Source organism: Corvus moneduloides, chromosome 3 (assembly GCF_009650955.1).
Source record: "Corvus moneduloides isolate bCorMon1 chromosome 3, bCorMon1.pri, whole genome shotgun sequence".
Classification (NCBI taxonomy): domain Eukaryota; kingdom Metazoa; phylum Chordata; class Aves; order Passeriformes; family Corvidae; genus Corvus; species Corvus moneduloides.
In genome coordinates this window covers 88073605-88091354 of record NC_045478.1, presented here as the reverse complement: position 1 = coordinate 88091354, position 17750 = coordinate 88073605, and the positions used below count along the sequence as shown (strand labels likewise).

General features: G+C 42.3%; 1 protein-coding gene across 1 annotated transcript in view; it reads left to right on the top strand.

The window, feature by feature from the left end:
- The window catches only part of KIF26B (kinesin family member 26B), a 285388-nt gene extending 273934 nt beyond the window's left edge, over positions 1-11454 (top strand). Inside the window, exons 13-15 of the mRNA XM_032102636.1 lie at positions 2096-2298; positions 3290-3440; positions 4995-11454. Of these exons, the coding sequence (XP_031958527.1) occupies positions 2096-2298; positions 3290-3440; positions 4995-5143 (503 nt within the window). The 3' untranslated portion in view covers positions 5144-11454. The remainder of the gene's footprint in view (positions 1-2095; positions 2299-3289; positions 3441-4994) is intronic.
- Positions 11455-17750: the final 6296 nt, after the last annotated feature.

Sequence of the window (17750 nt, the reverse complement as noted above, 5' to 3'; positions counted from 1 at the left end):
TCTAGCACTGCTGACAAGAGCCACCCTTAGCATTGCAGCTTTTTGGGGTCTTCCCAAACTGTCTCTCTTGTTGTTGTCAGTTTTTGGCTATGGTAATATGTCAGGTCTTGCTTTTCCTTTTATCAGGATCTGACTCTTCTCTTGATCAGGCAGTTTAATCTAGAGATTAACTGAAATGCATTTAAGGTAGGGGAATGCTGACATTGTCTTCCAGTGACTGGTACCACAGAACTAAAATAACTCCTGCTTGCTGGTATTTGTAAGGCTTCATTTGTTCTGGCATGAGTTTTTTTGCTGGGCTGCAGTTTGAGCAATAAACACAACTATGGTAAGTGTCATAGGATGGGCAATCCAGATCTTAGGTTGTTAGGTATAAATGGGCCTTGCAGGGCTCCCTGTCTACCCAGAGCTCTCTGTCAATCAGCTCTGGCTGCGCTCTCTTTTTCCTGCATTTAGTTATCTCAGATGCATCCAAATAAAAACTCTGTAGACTAGGCTTTCCAATAGACCATTCTCATCCATTTTAAAGCTAGAATTTAAAGGTTAATTACTGGTCCCTAACACAGACCTACTGGTTTCTAGCACAGACTGTTGTACTCTGAAGTTATGGGATAAGATGTGATAGTTCTCAAAATCAGCACAGAAGCAGACTCCCATGAATGAAACTAGGCAATACTTTGCTACTTGCAAATCCAAAAATCAGGCAATCCATAGACATTTTGGGCTTTTCTTAGCTTTTATTGAAGCACCAAATTGACAGACATGTTGAAACTATTTACATTCAAGTCTCAATAAATGTAATGTGTGAAATTCCTATGAATGATTTTATCTTGTTTTTAAAATAAAATCTGCACGATCATTCAGCATCTCTTCCCTGCTGGCTGGCATCATTTTTGTACTTGCAGCCAAGAGAGTCAGTTAATAGTTTCATTCAAACTTGCTGGCTCCAGCTTTTGTTTTTGGCTTCCCCCATCCTTTTTATCCCTGCTGTGTCCTAGAGAAGACCCTGTGTCAGCTGCAAAACTTTTTGGTTTAGTTTTTTTTGTTTTTTCTTTTTAAACCAAGCCATTGCTCTGATTGTACTAAACCAAACAAGGAAATGCAACCAGTTGTTTTTCTTTTTTTGTGTGTTTTTGCTCTTTCCCGCAACAAACCACTGTCATTAGGCCAGTGACATACATTTTCCTCCTTGCTCTACTGTAGGCCCTGACTTGGTATCTCACGTGGCAGACGCTTTCCATGCAGCATAGGCTTTATCAACCATGTACATCTTCAGCTATTGCAGTGCTCCCACTGGCTGTGCTGGTGCTGCAAAGCAGGATGAGTATGCATGAGCACTGGTATGGAAGCAGGCACAGTGACCCTTCCTCCAGCCTCTGGGTCTTGCTCCTGTCTTGCCCATCAGCAGTGCTGCAGTAAGTCCGTAAATGGGAAATGTTCTAGAGGAATATTCTATTGAGTAGAGACAAGGCAAATGTAACAAAGCTTGGATGTACTTACTGCAGGCATTTTGTCCTCTCTACTGGCTTTACTGCTGCAGCCAGCCTACAGAAGTGTTGTGCAAAGGCCTAGGTGGTGCTATGTTGGCACCCAACTCCAGCACAGTAACAGAACTTGACTGTCAAAGCACTTTTTGTGCTGTGATTAAAAAAAGCTAAACCCACACCTCTCCTGGAGATGATCTGTGCAGAGACTGGCTAATGCTTGTCCTTTGACTGTAAGAGCCAGTACCAGTAAAGAGATAGGAAAGCTAAGCTAGACCAGTTCCATCCTGCTGGATGGGTCCTTCATCAGCTTACCTGTACATGCTGAGACCTAATCAATGGGGAGCAGACACAGGCTCTGTGAACTTCAGCGTACATGTGCCCTCTGAGTGTCAAATCCTGGAGTCAGGAACCAAAGAACACTGAGGGTCTCACTCATGGTGAGTGGGTGCTGCACGTTGCAGCTACAGCTCCCATGGCCTCCCTGGGTTTTCCCTCTGTTTTCTTCTATGTCTGAGAAGGCCAAATATATATCATTTGCAGACTTCTCTGCAATAGAAAGGAGAAGCAATAACTGCGCTAACATGCAATGGCACTTTCTCCACCTGCAGGTTCACAGAGGAGGAGGCTTATTCCAGCTTTATCCCTTGACACCACCGCCCCAGCAAGGAAGCCTGCCAACAGCCCCGGGGTCCGCTGGGTGGATGGGCCACTGAGGAGTGGGCAGCGGGGGCTGGGGGAGCCCTTTGAGATCAAAGTCTATGAGATAGATGATGTGGAGAGGCTCCAGCGACGGCGAGGTGGGGACAGCAAGGTGAGTGCAATCCATGTAATCTCCTGGGTGGCGTAAATTGCAAAGGTCAGCACTTAAAACACAAGATTGGGAGGAGTATCTGAAGTTGAGCATTTTAGAGTAACGATGGATTATAGACTTTCTTATTATTCTAAGGCACTCTTTCTTCCTAGCCCCTGTCACTTGTTGAGGCTATTTGTGATGTTTGGAGAAACTTGTTGGAATGGGGTTTCCACTGCAATTCACCCACACAGCAGATTTGTTTACAGAGGAGAGTGTGGAATAGCGTTGAGACCTTCACACAGGCTTGGATGAGGATAGTTCTGTTACTGGAATTGCTTCCATGCTAGCACAGTTGTCAGCATGGTTTCATTTGCTGCACGTCCTGGTGGCTGCCACCCCTCAGAAGTCATGCGAGGCCAGGCTGGCTGTCTCCAGCGCTGCACTTCATGCTGTTACTGTGCCCCAGATCTCTACAGAAAATATATCTTCTTTATTAATGACTGTGAATTGCTAGAGCTTTTCATAACATACTCCCTTTGTTTAAGGATGTTTCAAATTTGATATTGCTACCAGTTCTTTTATTTTAAAATATGACTAATGCATTACTTATGCACCAAGCACAGGGGTGTATTTAGGCTTTCAATGCAGCAAGCAATGGATTTCCTACTCCCAAGAGCTCAGATTTTCTTAGCCAACCCATGGTGAAAAAACAGAAATGTTTTCCTACAGTTAATCTAATTTCAAGATGCTGCCTGTTATTAATTATTATGTTTTATTATTAACTACCATTGCAAAGTCTCCAAAGCTCACTGATGGAAAACATGAAAACCAAACAAAAGCAATAAAAATAAAGCAGATGATGGATGATTTCATGCAGTGATTCATATGCTTCCAAAATAAATGGCTCATTGTCAGTATTATTGATTGGAAGATCATTTCACTGAATGGACCTGGGTATTTCTTCTCCTCTTCACCTATTTCTTCCCTGCTGCTTTTTCCTGGCTGACAGGAGGTGATATGTTTCAATGCCAAGCTGAAAATCCTGGAGCATCGCCAGCAGAGAATCGCTGAGGTCAAGGCCAAGTATGAGTGGTTAATGAGAGAACTGGAGGTGACCAAACAGTACCTGATGCTGGATCCTAATAAGTGGCTCAGTGAATGTAAGGACACTGTTTTATTGCCTGAACTCATAGGTTTCCTTTGGTTTGTTTAATAGGGGGGATGGAGGGAAGCAGAAGTGTCTGGTAAGAGTGAGATGTAAGCTACTGTTTGTAAACTAAAATGAACCAATATATGACCTAAGGGCAAGCTTTAGATTGACTGTCTTTCTAGAACTAGTTCCTATAATTCTTATTAAATGTTGACAGTAGAACTGAACAATCCTTTTTGCCTGAGAGCTGAATGTTGAAATGGGACAGCATTCTAGTGGTGGATATTGCCATTGGTAGATTAACGTTCACACGTTTCAGTCCACAGCTCCTGAAAATGAGATTTTTTTTTTGGCCTCAGATCACTCAAACATATGAGTAATATTATAAATCTGCTCTCCTACAACAAAATAACGCTGTGGAGCAAACTTGTCCCTTGGCAGCAGTGGGCTTACATGAAAAATGAATTTGGCCCATTTTTTATAACTACAGATGTGTAAAGTTCAGAGAGCTTAAAGGGCATTCACATTCAAATGAAGAAGGACCTCAGCCCTTCTAAGGAAAAAACCATGAAGAGTACTGCAGTAGTTATACAACAGTTTTTAGTATTAGCAAGCAGATAAGTTCATATCAAAGAGTTCTAGAAAGAAACCCACAATGTGCAAAAGTTTACTTAGGATAATTGCAGGTGGTGAAAGGAGGTTGGCTGGTGTGTTCCCTTACAACATCCTACCTCTTCCTTTGACAGTTGCCTTAAGTTGACACCAGACTGGTACATCCTGCAAAAAAACCACAGTACAGGTTTCAGAAACACTATAAAGGAAGAGAGTTAAAAAGGACGGTTTTAAAGAGAGAGAATTTGCTATACATTGCTGTCCACTTACTGTATGATGCCTTTGCTTCTGATTCCAGTGTGGTAAATGCGGAAAGCCTGAAGGATTGCACAGGCCTCAGGGACCAGACAAGATGGGAAGTACTGGCTCAGACAATGTATCTCACACTTGGCTTCCATGGAAGCTGCTGGGCACCTGTGTTGGAGTGATTGATGTGTGTACCTTCCCTTGCCTTGCTTGAGTGGTCTAGAGAGAATCACATGGAATAGGGAGAGGTGTGAGGAACAGGGAGCTTAGAGGTTTGTTTTTTATTCCAAGTTCTGAATTCAACAAAGGAATTGCCCTCCCAGGAGAGAGAAGCTGTTTAAAGCTCTTTCTGGTCAGCAGAATGTGTGAGAAAGTCAGCATGCTTAGCATTCAACATTTGCTGGGAGGATGATGGAGCACAGCAAAGGCATCTGCAGTTCTGGTGAGGATGGCAGAGCAGATCACTCCAGAAAGCATCCAATGCAGCTTTAAAGTATTTTTCACTATGGACAAGCTGCTGTGCCATTTTGATAGTGGTTAAACAGAAAAGGCAACTTTTAATGACAGTGGCAAGCCCCAGATAATGTTGTATAATGATGTTGTATAATGTATGATGGGTTTGAAGACTTGAATTAGCTCTGACTCTCCCACCAGCCATCACTAAGTTTTGTCTACTTTCCCTATCTCTGTATTTTCTTTCTCACAGTTGATCTGGAGCAGGTATTTGAGCTGGATTCTCTGGAATACCTAGAGGCCCTGGAATGTGTGACTGAGCGTTTAGAAAACCGTGTCAACTTCTGCAAGGCCCATCTCATGATGATCACCTGTTTTGACATCACCTCTAGACGCCGATAAAGTGTGAACCTCAAGAGAATTTCAATGCGCATCTCTGCCATCCTCCTTTTCCCTTCCAAACAGCATCCCAAAGACAAAAGAATGAGGATGAAGGTTGGAGTCAAGTCTCAGCTGTGTGTATGAGAGATTTGCTATACTATACAGAGAAGTAGTATTAAAAATACAAACAGAACAAGCATGGAAAATGGAGATAGAAGGTTGTTGATACTCTTAGCCTAAAAGAGCACTTTGCAGAACCTTTTAAGGACATGTCTGTAAATAAGAACTACTGGCAGAAGACACTTCTTTCCCTGCATTAGCTGAGGAAGGAGGAAAGGTGGCTGTGGGACTTCCATTGAGAGGTTCGTTAAAAGAAAACCTATCCAGAAAAACTGTTCAAGTGCCTTGCAAATCTTTGTTATCCAAACATTTATGTTCATACTTTATTGTGTACAGATGGTGCTAGTCAAGAAAAGAAAAAGGAAAAAAAAACAAATACACTTTTGAAATGTATTTACAGCTTGTTTTTCTCTTGGTGTTTTCTCCTATTTCAGACTTGCTGTTTCTAAGTAACTTGTGTTTGTAGAGATATTTCTTAATCAGTACAGCATATGAATAAATGTTAACTGTCTTTTCTTGTTACCAGAGTAAGGCCACTCAAAGAGAAATTCAGCTTTCCCAGATGACACAAAAATATTTCTAGCAGAGAGTAAGGGTTGTTTAAATGCTCTTCTGTGCTCTCTTATAGGCTGGAGAACAGTCATTTTCCCAGCCTGTAGGTTTTGCAGTGTATGAGAGAGAAGTGACATTACTGTGAAGTAAATACCTTTTCAATTTGATCCAACTCCCATAACTTGTTTTCTTGTTCCTATATGTTTTGCTTTGTACTGGCTGGAGTTATGAATGAGGAGGTACTTTGATCCTAACTCCTTTTCTGGTGCTAATAACTTGCTAGAAAATTACCCTTTAGTCCAAGGGTTCCCATGTTTATCAGTCCAAAAATGAGTGATTTACTCTTTCTTTCTTGAGACTATGACTGGTAAAATTTAGTTTTGCCTCTTTACAATATATACCACTGCAAAACATGTTTTGTCAGCTTCTGATCCCTGGCCCAGTGTGTCCATAGTCACAGATGTACCTGGGAAGTGCAGTCTCTGCCCAGCTCAGCACATCTGGAAATAAAGCAAATGAGTAGATACAGCGCTTCAGGCTTGTTGGCTATGGCATCTTTACTAATCCCCAGTAGCTGAAGCCATGGCAACATTCACACTGACATCAAAAGGACAAGGGTCTGCACCTCCATGCACATCCAAATATTCTACTAGTTTGCCTCTTTATCTACGAAACAGTATGTAGGAAGGAACATCCTTTGTATTTCATAAACAAATGTGCAAAATCTGCATTTTAATTACATGTGAGCATGAAGAATTATTTTGTTGAATTAGGTTTCTTATTCCTCTATATTGAAATAAGCAGATTCACAAAAATTCCTCTCTCACATACATTTGTGCTACCTCCCTGTTGCTTATGAGGAAATAAGACTCTTATATAATATACTCAAAATGCATCAATTAACTGCTGTAGTTAAGTGCAACTCTTCTTTTACCTTGTATCAATGCTGTCTTACAATACCCCAAGCAGCAAGTCCCAATGGAAAAATAATACTGGTAGATTTTCTAGTGGTTAGGTGAACAGAAAAGCTTTTTTAAAAAGTAGAAATAACATTTGTATAGTTTTGTTTTCTTTCAGTGCTCTGCAACTTGTAATAACAAATCTTACTCTATTACCGTTATCGCTGGATTTTGTAGAAAATTCTACTTACAATCCATAGGATTATATGGAAGGGGAAAAAAGGTCCTATGTGAAAGTCACTTCCTAGTCTGTTCCACAGCAATTTCTTATCATGAAACTTATATTCTAAGCAAGTATTAAAGACATATCCCTTTCCCTCTCAAGGAAAAAAAAAGCCAACCAACTCTGAAAATCCCCCCCAAACAATGCAATTTAATTGGCTTTATTCTCTTTATAGCAATTTCAGTAGCACTTATTATGTATTGCTTCATTGGAGGCCATCTCTTCTCTGCAGAGCCCCATGGATTGAGTATAGCTGCAGAGAGCCAAGGCAATTGTCCCTGCACACAGTCTGGGACTTACACAGGAGTGGTGATGTTTCTATAAATCAAGCAGACACATTTCAGAGCTAATGTACAATACCTATTGCATGTAATATTCCTCCCCAACATTAACTCAATTATTCATTGACTCTCAATTTGGTACTTCTGTAGCGTAGGAGGCATAGCAAAAAGCACATGTACCTAACCATTGCATTAAAGAGTAAGACCATATGTTCACCCTGTTTATCACAATGGACAAAAATTGATTCCTGAAACCAAATTGATTATGCCAAGGATGAATTTTGCATACTAAAAATTATGTACTAATTGAGCAGAATCACAGTACTTACGTCTATTTTATTTCTGAAGACCTAATTACAGTAGCCATTAACTCCCATAATATACTAGTATTCATATCCTAAAATCCATATGCATCTTCTATTTCTTGACTTTCTGTCATTTCATTTCAGAATTTGCCACTATGTTTTTAAGAGTTGTGATGGCTTAATAATAAAAAGGAATGAAAAATTTGTGGCACTTTGACAACTTTAAAATGTTTTCTTCTTGAAAACAGCTTTTTACTTCAGAATTTATATTATTATAATTCAAATATTTGCAAAACAGATAAATCAAAACATTCAGGACCTTATTATGAAATTGATCTTAGTTTGCAGTAGCCAGCATTTTAGAGAAGACCCATATACCTGCAAGTCATCCAGGAAGTCCCATTCTTTAAGGCATTGCCAGCATAATGCTGTTTTTATGCTGATTTTTTAAAAGGCATCATGTTGCCCAAAATACACAAGAGCAACATGAATGTAACGTTTCATCATTTGCACATTCGGAAATCAATCTTCTTTCCCTGGGACAGCTTAGGCAGGAAACAGCAGTGTTAATGTAATTAGGTTTGAAGGTTAATTCTTTGTTTGCACGTGTGACAGGGGATCACAGTCTTCATTGTCAGGCTGTGTGACGGCTGTGGAACACCAGCACTGCTCCACATCCCCACCAGCACGTGCGGGCTCTTTCTGAGAACTGCTCCTCTTGGCATACGTGAACCTTATTCATACAAGGGACAGGAGCTGCTTTATAGCCATAAATTCAAGTGTAACCTTAGGCTGGAGACTTTGGCTGTGCTCTGGATTCAGATGTCCTTCTGGTCTGTGTGAGCTCTCACAGCAGGCAGAAGCTGTGCTGACTCTGGGTGCTGGGTCAATTTGTGCTCTAAGGGTTGTGGGAGAGCCCTAATTCCTGGTACATTTGTCACACGTCTTTTCTTTCACCATGCATGCCTTGCAGTTGCCTCAAAATGACTCCTTGTCAATTCATTCAGATCTAAGTAACCCAAAGTATTACTTTACAGAAAAGCAAGGAAGGAAACTAGTACTCTTCTTTCTTAGGTCTTTACTGGTCCTCTTCTCATCTTACCTGCTCTGATAAAACTGAGGCATGTCTGCATTAAGAATCAGGAGAGTTATAGCAGAGTAAAACCAGTTGTGAGGAAAATGCATCCACCTGCCATTTTTGGGGTATCTACTGTTAGTTATATAGTAGAAGAGCATGCTTCTCTTCCCTATTTGACACCCCCTCATTTTGTGTAAAGGCTGCACACAGGGATATTGCTGAACATCTTCTGTTTCCCATCCAGTCTTGGAAGACCCACTGCCATAAATCCTAGCTTCTGAAACTTGCGGGTCCATCAAATAGTAACTCATAACAAGCAATGCCATGATCCTCTGACATGATTCTTAGTGACAGCTGCAGAAAATGTACAAAAAAGGATCAAAGATACACACTGGCATTTTTTTCTTTTATCTCTAAATGTGGCAATTATAGAGGCTGAAACCTGGGAGTGATGCTGGGAGTAATAGACACGAAATCCCGTGTTTGCTCACAGGACAGACTCAGTCTATCTTGAAGTGTGGGTCTTATTTTTTCACTTTTTTCATTTATCTCAATAATATGGCTTGTCTTAAAATAGGGACTGTTACCTGTGGCATGGAATTCAAATGTGATGACAGGTGAAGAATATAGACTCTTTTACAAAAATCACCTTTCACAAATGTTTGTGATGTTGTTGCGTCTCTAACGAGCTAAAAATCATTGTGGAAACAGAAAGTGTACCCACACAGATAAATGCCCACAGCCTGAGACAGCCCCCTGGCACATTGTTGTGGGGAAGTGGCATGGCTGTTCACAGATGGCAACACAACCACTCCCCTTTCCTCCTCCAAGGAGTGCCTACAAAACCATTCCCCTTGCACTCACCTGGATGAAGTCAGCTTAAGCCACACTATAGGGAAAACTCATGGTTGAAACTCTTTCAAGGGCTTCTTTAAAAGGTTCTTTCTTACCCAGGTTCTTCAGCCTATGTAGCCAAATTGCTGCAATTTCCACATAGAGGCTGTTAAATCCTGTAAAAGTATTCCAGATGAACTACTCTGTATTTCAGTGTCATGAATTTAAGGCAAGATATTTTACAATCTGAGCTGTTTAACACAACAATTTCTGCATATGCTTGAGGCATACAGCATAGTTACATCAACTGAGAGCCCGGACTCTTGGTGGTCTATGAAGCTTTCTGTCTAGTCCTAACAGATTTCAAATTGTAAATTGAAGCTTCTGCATTGCAGAAGCAAATTCAATTCTCCTAAGCCAGAGGCTGAGTGACAGACTGATGCCAGTTCATATGATGGGAGGGATGGTTGCACAGCATCAGGGATGCACCAGCTCGCTGCAGAGATCAAAGCATTGGTACCATTAAATACTGATAGGAGTGGATGATGACCAGAGAGGCATTTTTCCTTAAATCCATGGGTGGTGGCATACCTTGCTTAATCCTCACATCCTCATGGTCTCTGTTTTGTAACTCCACAGGCTTTTGCATTGGCAACACACAGCAGTTTTTGAAGACATGAGGCTGGCTGTTGCTAGCTATCCTAAGATTTGAGAGAGGTTTCCAAGTAACTATAGCAAACAAAACTGTGAATGATTTGTCAATACAAAGTTAATAATCTCTCTCTCTCTCTTGCATTTATTGTGCACTCATCCCAGGGTTATCTGAGCTTCCATACCTACTCCTGGAAATAATAAACCATTTTATTATTGTCTTTATCTTTTCTTCTTTCTCCTTCTCAAGCAACCTTTCAAAACAACAACAAAAAAATTTTTCCTTGGAAATGTAGCACCCTTTTGCCACCAAATTCATGAACAGCAGTCTCGTGCTCACTTATGCAACACTTTGAAGCTCACAAAGGGCATGATGATTCTGCAAAGAATGGAGGTGCTGAAAGTGAAATAGTAGCATTCAGTAGCATTCAGCTATAATATTTCAAACTACCTTCAAACCCTCCTGGACAGGCAATAAAACACAACCAAAACTATCTTACTTTGAGTGGTCCTACTTAAGTATTGAGCAAACTTTATAATAATGGTAATAAATTGGTGCTTGAGGCAGTTTCAGCTATATTACATATTCTCTATATACTATAGATATGGATGTATTCACCCTCTATATTGTATATGTATGTGTGTGAGTATTTACATGTAGCACACATACATATATGTTTCATGTATGCATAGATACTAACTTTTCTACATTTTACGTCTTTCCCTCCCATAGCTGAAACTGCTGGTTACTAACATCCACATCCACATCACATTCTATGTATGAAGGATATAATTTATTTGTAAACTCAGGATGTTCTTGTTTTATAGAGTTGCTCGTATTTTATAATTTATTTACACATCATGGTTGGAAATGCTTATCTAAGTGCTATGCATTGAAGTGTATGTTTGCTAAATCCATTTCACTCTGTCCGTGGCTATGTTCTTTCTCATTATAACAGTGGTATAAAATAGGGCTAAGGAGGAGAGAAACTGATAGATAACCTCTGCTGGTCCCATCAGTGGGCAATTCCAGAAGAGGATGTATCAGTAGTATATATATATATATTTTATCAACTAAATTTTATGGGGAAAAAAGAAGAAAGAACAGCATGAGGACAAGTTCAAAATGTGGAAAGTCACAGCCATTTCCAAGTTTGTCAACAAATGCATTGAACCTTTTGCCATTAAAATTGTAAAGTTTATTGTTTGCTGGCTAAAAAAAAATATCCCTTTTGTGGTATCTGAGGTGTGAAACATTGTCAAAAATATGATGTCTGAAAAAAAATCAAACTATAGTGGCATTAAATGTTTACTTTTATCTTACCAATATATCTGCCTCCTCCTCCTGACTCTTTTGCTTTAGATGAGAGCATTTCATGGCATTTCATATCAGAGAATGCTTTTGGCCCACAAGAGGATGTGGTATCATAACAGTGAAAGCGAGCAAGAGAGCAAGATCAAACCGAAAATTAAAATGACCAAAGGGGTTCTATCAAGCAAGTGTTACTAAGAAGCAAATTCACCAGAAAACAATGAGGAATTCCAGGGTTTGATAGTAATGATAGAAACATTACAAGCAAGCAGAGCACCAGTAACTTCTCTGCTGCTGTCCAGAAACAGAAAGCAAACACAGTCACAGACCTGAAATGGTCAGGCTTTTACATAAGCTGGTTATGCATATACACAGGGATTGCTCTTTTGCATCTGTGAGCAAGCGAAAAATCTGAAACCAAACAAATATAAAAGATGTGTTCATAGGTATAATTTTTTGTCATCTTTAGCAACTGGGTCACATTTCCCTTGGCCACCATGCAGATAAGTAACACAACGTGGGAGTGATAAAAAGAGTTTGTGTCCATTACTCAAGACATTTTTCTCAGAGAGGCAGCGGTGGCAGGTTCAGCTGACCCCTGAGCTGCTGCTGAGGTGAGCACAAGATCTGCTTACCTTCAGCTCACGTTCGTGGTGTTCCCTGTTGATAATTAAGAGAGTACCTTGCTTGCAGGAAAAGATGTGAGTGAGCTCTCCGAGCAAATCTCACATACCCACCAACACCTGGGTAAGCCCTGATAAGGACACTGGGCTATTCCCATTGGAAGAAAACCACAGATCTTATTTCTTGTGGGGAAGATTTAAAAAAAAAAGAAAATAATTTAAAATGTCCTTTAAGACACATCAGGTGCTGGCAGAAGATTTTCTCATATTCCTTACTTTAGGAGGGACATGTTAGGGTGTTGGGCATTAAATATTTAGTTAACAGTTTGATGAGAATTTAATAAGGTCCTTTTTTCTATCTTATTATTATAGAGCAGAGTGGCAGATCTAGCAGTCACAGTGGCAGGGAATGCAGTCACTTATGGTGACCAGCTCTTTTAAAGGAGAAATACTAAGGTGACTACAGAGGCAAAGGCTGACAAAGGTGGTGGGGAGGAGACAGTCTCCTTTCCCCTCTTACAGCAGCAAGCTGTGTACTACCTTAGCTGTTGCCCCAGGCCAGTAAATTTGCATGCTGTGCCTCTCCACAATAGCTGTAAATGAAGATAAACAGCCATTTCTTTTGTCTGTGGGCTGTTCAGAATAGCTCTGATTTGCTCTAAAGAGCTAAAAGGCTTATTGCCTACTTTTGAGGTAATTTATCTTCATTGCTGTTATCATGCAGCCGCATCAGTATTAAGGAGCCCGAAGTGCCTTACAGGGACAAAACCAGAAAAATGGGTTAGTGCAAGTCCTAGACTTTGTCTAAGACAGAACTGATGGTGAGGAGCTCTAGATGCGCTGAAAACAAAGTCAATTCACTCTTGGTGAGATCTGGAGCCTTACAGACCTCCATGCTACACACTTCTGGTTTGGGGCAAGACAGCAAGGAAAGGTTTCATTCACAGAATGGGAGCAGGGGCTCACACCTGGCAAAAGGCTAGTGTCCTTATGAGGCCTGCTTGAAACTGCTTGAAAACCTCTTGGAAAGTAATGCCTTAGCACTGACCAAGTTTTGTCCTTAAAACTAGTAACTTGCCAGACTAAAAATCAGGTTTAGCGTGGAAACCTGACCAACCCCATCTCCTTCTGAGGTCCCAAATAAGCTCTCCAGCCATTGGAAAAACAGGAGGTCAGGTTGTTGCTAAAGCATGTTCCTCTCCCACATCCATCTGCAAACCAGGCTCCCGAGAGCTTGCCCACATTTTGGCTAACAGCAGTATCTGCCTGGAAGACACTGAAGAGGGATGAAGGCTAGAAAATTCAGTTCCCAGTTTCTGAGATGAACACAAAGTCAACATTTAGTTAATATTAATGCTCTGGGAAAGGCCATCTGTGAATTTTATGGTTTATGATAGTTAGTAGTCTTGACAGTTGCTGATCTGGCAGTTTTGGAGGCTGACATCTGCTATTTAACCACTGAGTAAAGCTTTGCTGCCTGTGACCGCACAAATGCTCTACACTGCTCAAAGACACTTTCATAACCTGCAGGAACAAGTAGGTAGCTTGGAGGTCCTGTGCACTCTCAAGAACTATCCTGGCAAGTGCTGACTTGGGAAAAGTCTCTAGACAGCCAAAACCCAGTCCATCTCAATGGGTGCTTGTCTGGGGAAAAGACCTGCATTCATTTTCATATATGTTTATATGTGTCTCTTCTGTGGACCCTTATAGCACAGGTTTGGCACCCATGCCTTGTGTCAGACTGCGAGTTTCATGCCAACAGAACGACAGCCAAACATATTCAGCTGTGTGTGTCTGGCACACATCCATATTTCCATTTCTATTTCCTAGGAACCTAAGTGCTGCCAGACACGTCAGGACTGTGTGTGGGACTCGAGGCTTGCCGTGGTGAGGAAGTCTCACACCTCCAGCAATGGGGGACCTTTGTCACTCACTTTAAAAGGAGCAGGGACTGTCCTTGTCCCTTTCTCATCCCTGCTCATCTTCATTCCCTGAATAACAGAAAACCAAGGAGGTAGGAGAAAACCCTGACATTTTCCTATATTTAGTTTGTCAGAAGGTGAGTTGCTCACTGTAGTTATGGTATAGAAGGAGGGGGAGCACAAAGCCACTGCAGACTCCTCCACACCGGCGCCCTTGGATGCTTTGTGCCATCCAGCCCAGCCTCTTGCAAACTGCCCCTTGGAGCTCGATTGAAATGAGCTCCTGGTGGCACCGAAGGAGCAGCAGTGCTCCCACTCACCCTGCCTTTCGGGGCCCACCTGTACAGAGGGGCTCAGCTAGCTCCCTGTCTGTGCTTTAGCTGGATGCCCAGGGACACAGCTGTGGAGAGTCATGGCAGCTGCCTGGTTTTATTTAAGAGCAAGCTGCCTGCTGCTAAATCACATTTGATGGAAACCTTACAGTACCCAGCAAGGAGCACTGAGGGAGCCAAGCAAGACACTGTAAACAGCATTTTCTCCTAATTTCTGAGGACAATGGAAGGCATGGCAATTACTGGAATAATGAGCAAGATAACAGCTGGCTCCTGGCCCTGTGGCTGGTGACTCATGCACCCCGGGGCTGGCGTAGCTCAGGCTCACGCCTGCCCTGAGTTTCCAGAGGCTCAAAAAACATTTCTGACGGTTATGTGTAAAGCCATTAAGATGCTGTCAAATCCACAGAAAAGCTTCTGGACAGCCCCTGAGCTGGGACATCGCAGACTTTGCATCCATTGAACTCTTCTTTCTGCTGTCAAGGCTGAAACAATGGGAGTACCCATTCCAGTTGGCATGACAGTCAACATTGTGGTGGCATGAAGTGATCCACAGAGCAGGTCGGTCACAAACACTCTGTGTACACTCAATAAACCTGTACCATAGCAAGAGGGCTTTGCACCTGAAATCTGTGATGGGGGTTGCAGTTAGTGTGAGAGTACCGGGACACTGAAATACTTCCACTGTGAAAAAATTGTTCTGGGACCGATGTCTCCACCCAGTAAAATCAGCTAGGCACCCGTGACTCATTTTATGAAATATTTATTCATTGCTCCTCTGAACAATTCCTTGCTTGCTTTTATGTCCTGTTAATAGCTTGCTTTCCCAAGTTTTCCATATATTTGCAACACACGATGGCTTGAGATGAAGGTTTCCCAGTTCTTTGTGGTAGATTTGTGTAGTCATCAGTCAAGGCATGCAAGCCTCCTAGGAGGTTGTTGCAAAGCTATCTGTAGTTTCTTATTAAGCTGCTTTTAAGGCTGTTCTGAACTGGCCATTTTCACCACTATACATCACACAGACACCAGCACAGTGATGCTGCCTGTGCACAGCCCATGTCCCAGAGCAATGACAGTTCCTCACTTGTTCCTACAAAAGCACAGGACACGCAGTGGCACCAACTGGCCAGAGGCCTGCTCAGAGGCACCGTTTCATTTTGGGATTCATTTTTGTTGTCTCACTGGAAGCAGAAAATGCACTGAGCTTAGGAAAGAAAACCAAACAGTCCAAACCTGTATAAGCTGATAGTTATGTTGAAGCCAGCTATGAAGATTTAGGATGTTATTTCCCCTCCTCAAACAGGGACTTTGAGTAAAACTGACCCTTATGCTAAGCCATTTTGACCTCTTCATAAGCTCACACCATAAAGTGTGGAGGCTGTTATACTGCCTTATCTTGTAGGGATTGTAAACCTTTGAGCTCTAAATTCTATGACCCTAGAAATTCTTCCCTAGGCAAGATGGAGTAGGACTTTCTATTTTTTTTTAAGTGCATAGTGAGGTAGCTTGTAATTAAACCTGTATTTCAGGTGGGAAAGCTGTAAACCTATTTCACTAAGGAATCCTACATCTGGCCACATCCTGGAAGCTTTTCTTGGCTGCAGGACCATGCTGGCTGGCCAGGAGCTGGCCCACTCTCTGTGAGAAAATTCATACAGTGCCTGAGGTGTACAGCAGGGCTGGGTGAAGACTGACACAGGGACACCGGTGCCAAACCTGGCTTCCTCTGCCTGGGACTGTCTGCTGGCCTGAGGCACCTCAGAGTTCCACCATTTTCATCTGGTAAACTCTGCAAGCATTTTTGTGGGAGTTGCAGGTTGCAGATGTCATTTGCAGAGGGCATTCAAGCCTAATCATAATGACGTTGTCTTTTCTTGGCTGCCTTTTGCAAACCCCCTCCATGGGTGGCAACCTTTTTGCACCTCTCCCAAGGTAGCAAAGCCCTGCTCCCCAAACTGGTGGTGGCAGCTGAGCCTGAACCCTTGTAACCCCTCTCTCAGGGCGGTGCCAGAACAGGCGTGGCTCAGGCAGTACCGGAGAGCAGCAGGCGCAAAACAGCCGCCGTGGTCCAAAGCCGATGTAGTACTGTTCTCTGATGCTTGCCAATAAACTTTTCCATGCCCTTTCAGAAATTATTATGTTGTGGTTGGTATTTTTTAGAGAGCTTTTTGCTCCCTGTTCCCTCCCTACTCCTCCTGCAACAGGAGTTGGACACCTGATGTCTTTTCACAAGGGTAAAACCTCCACAGCTTCAAGAGCAGTGGCCCCTGATAAGAGGCTGCATCAGTGGCAGAACAGGACACAAAGTGGGCGGTGAGGAAGGTGCTGGTTTCTCTGCAGTGAGGAGCAGGGAAAAGGGAAGCTCCCTGAGGCTCATGAAGTGCTCACATTGCAGTGTGAGGTGGATGGCCCCAAACAACACCCCAAGGCCCCTTTGTCCTGTACAGAGGAAAATGCAATAAGCTCTGCAGTTGGCTTTGGCACACTGTTGCATTCCCCACCTGTAGAGGGAAGGTGTTGCTGAAGGCATCACATCAGGCAGGAATAAAACCCTTGCCTTTGCCTCCCCCAGCTCCTCATTTGGCTCTGGTCTGAGCTGGGATACTTGCCCAGCTCAGTGCCTATCTGACAGGCATCGATCAAGAGTAAAGACACCCAGATTAAAGCCTGTCTGAGCCATGGGCTCGATTTGAGCAAGTCTGCAGGGCTGCAGAACTCTAAACCTGTGTTAACTCTGCAGCTCTGCAAACACTGACCAAGCAAACCAGTCTTTCTCCAATTCATGAGCAGGACAAGCTCCTCCCTCCCACCACCCAATAACCATCATTTCATGTGACTTAGCAGCAGATTTCAAAGGGCTCTTTCACAGCAGAAGAAATGTTGGTATGTTGAGGAGCTTCTCCACTATCTTGGAAGGACATGCTTTACCAAGGCTTTAGATTTTAATGGTAAAACAAACAGTTTTGTGGCCTGGGTGCATTGGTCGCATTACATGGATTGCATAAAGTGCTTTGGGGCCCCAATGAAATGAATTTGGACAATGCCCATCTGAAGGATTTTTACTGATTTTCCCATTTGCCAGCTATAAATAAGGCAGCATCCTTGACTGGCTGCTGGCAGGTTGCCCCTTCCCAGACTTGGGATCAGCATTCCCCTGGTCTTTGCAGAAAACACAAAATCAGATTTTTGTTTATTTTTCACAAATTATGTAACAGTCCCCACAGAAAACATTTGGTAATGATAAGTAGTCTTTGTATATCCTCATTACTCTGACCTTTAAAAATACTGTTATTTACTGGTGCATTCAGCCACAGATGTTCAGAAATTAACATTCCCAAGTCATGATAAGAATTTCCCTCAATCATCATTTCTGTTAGCATGGTGGGGAGCATCAGTCCCCAGTAATTGTATTCTGATCACAGTCCTATGCATGGTG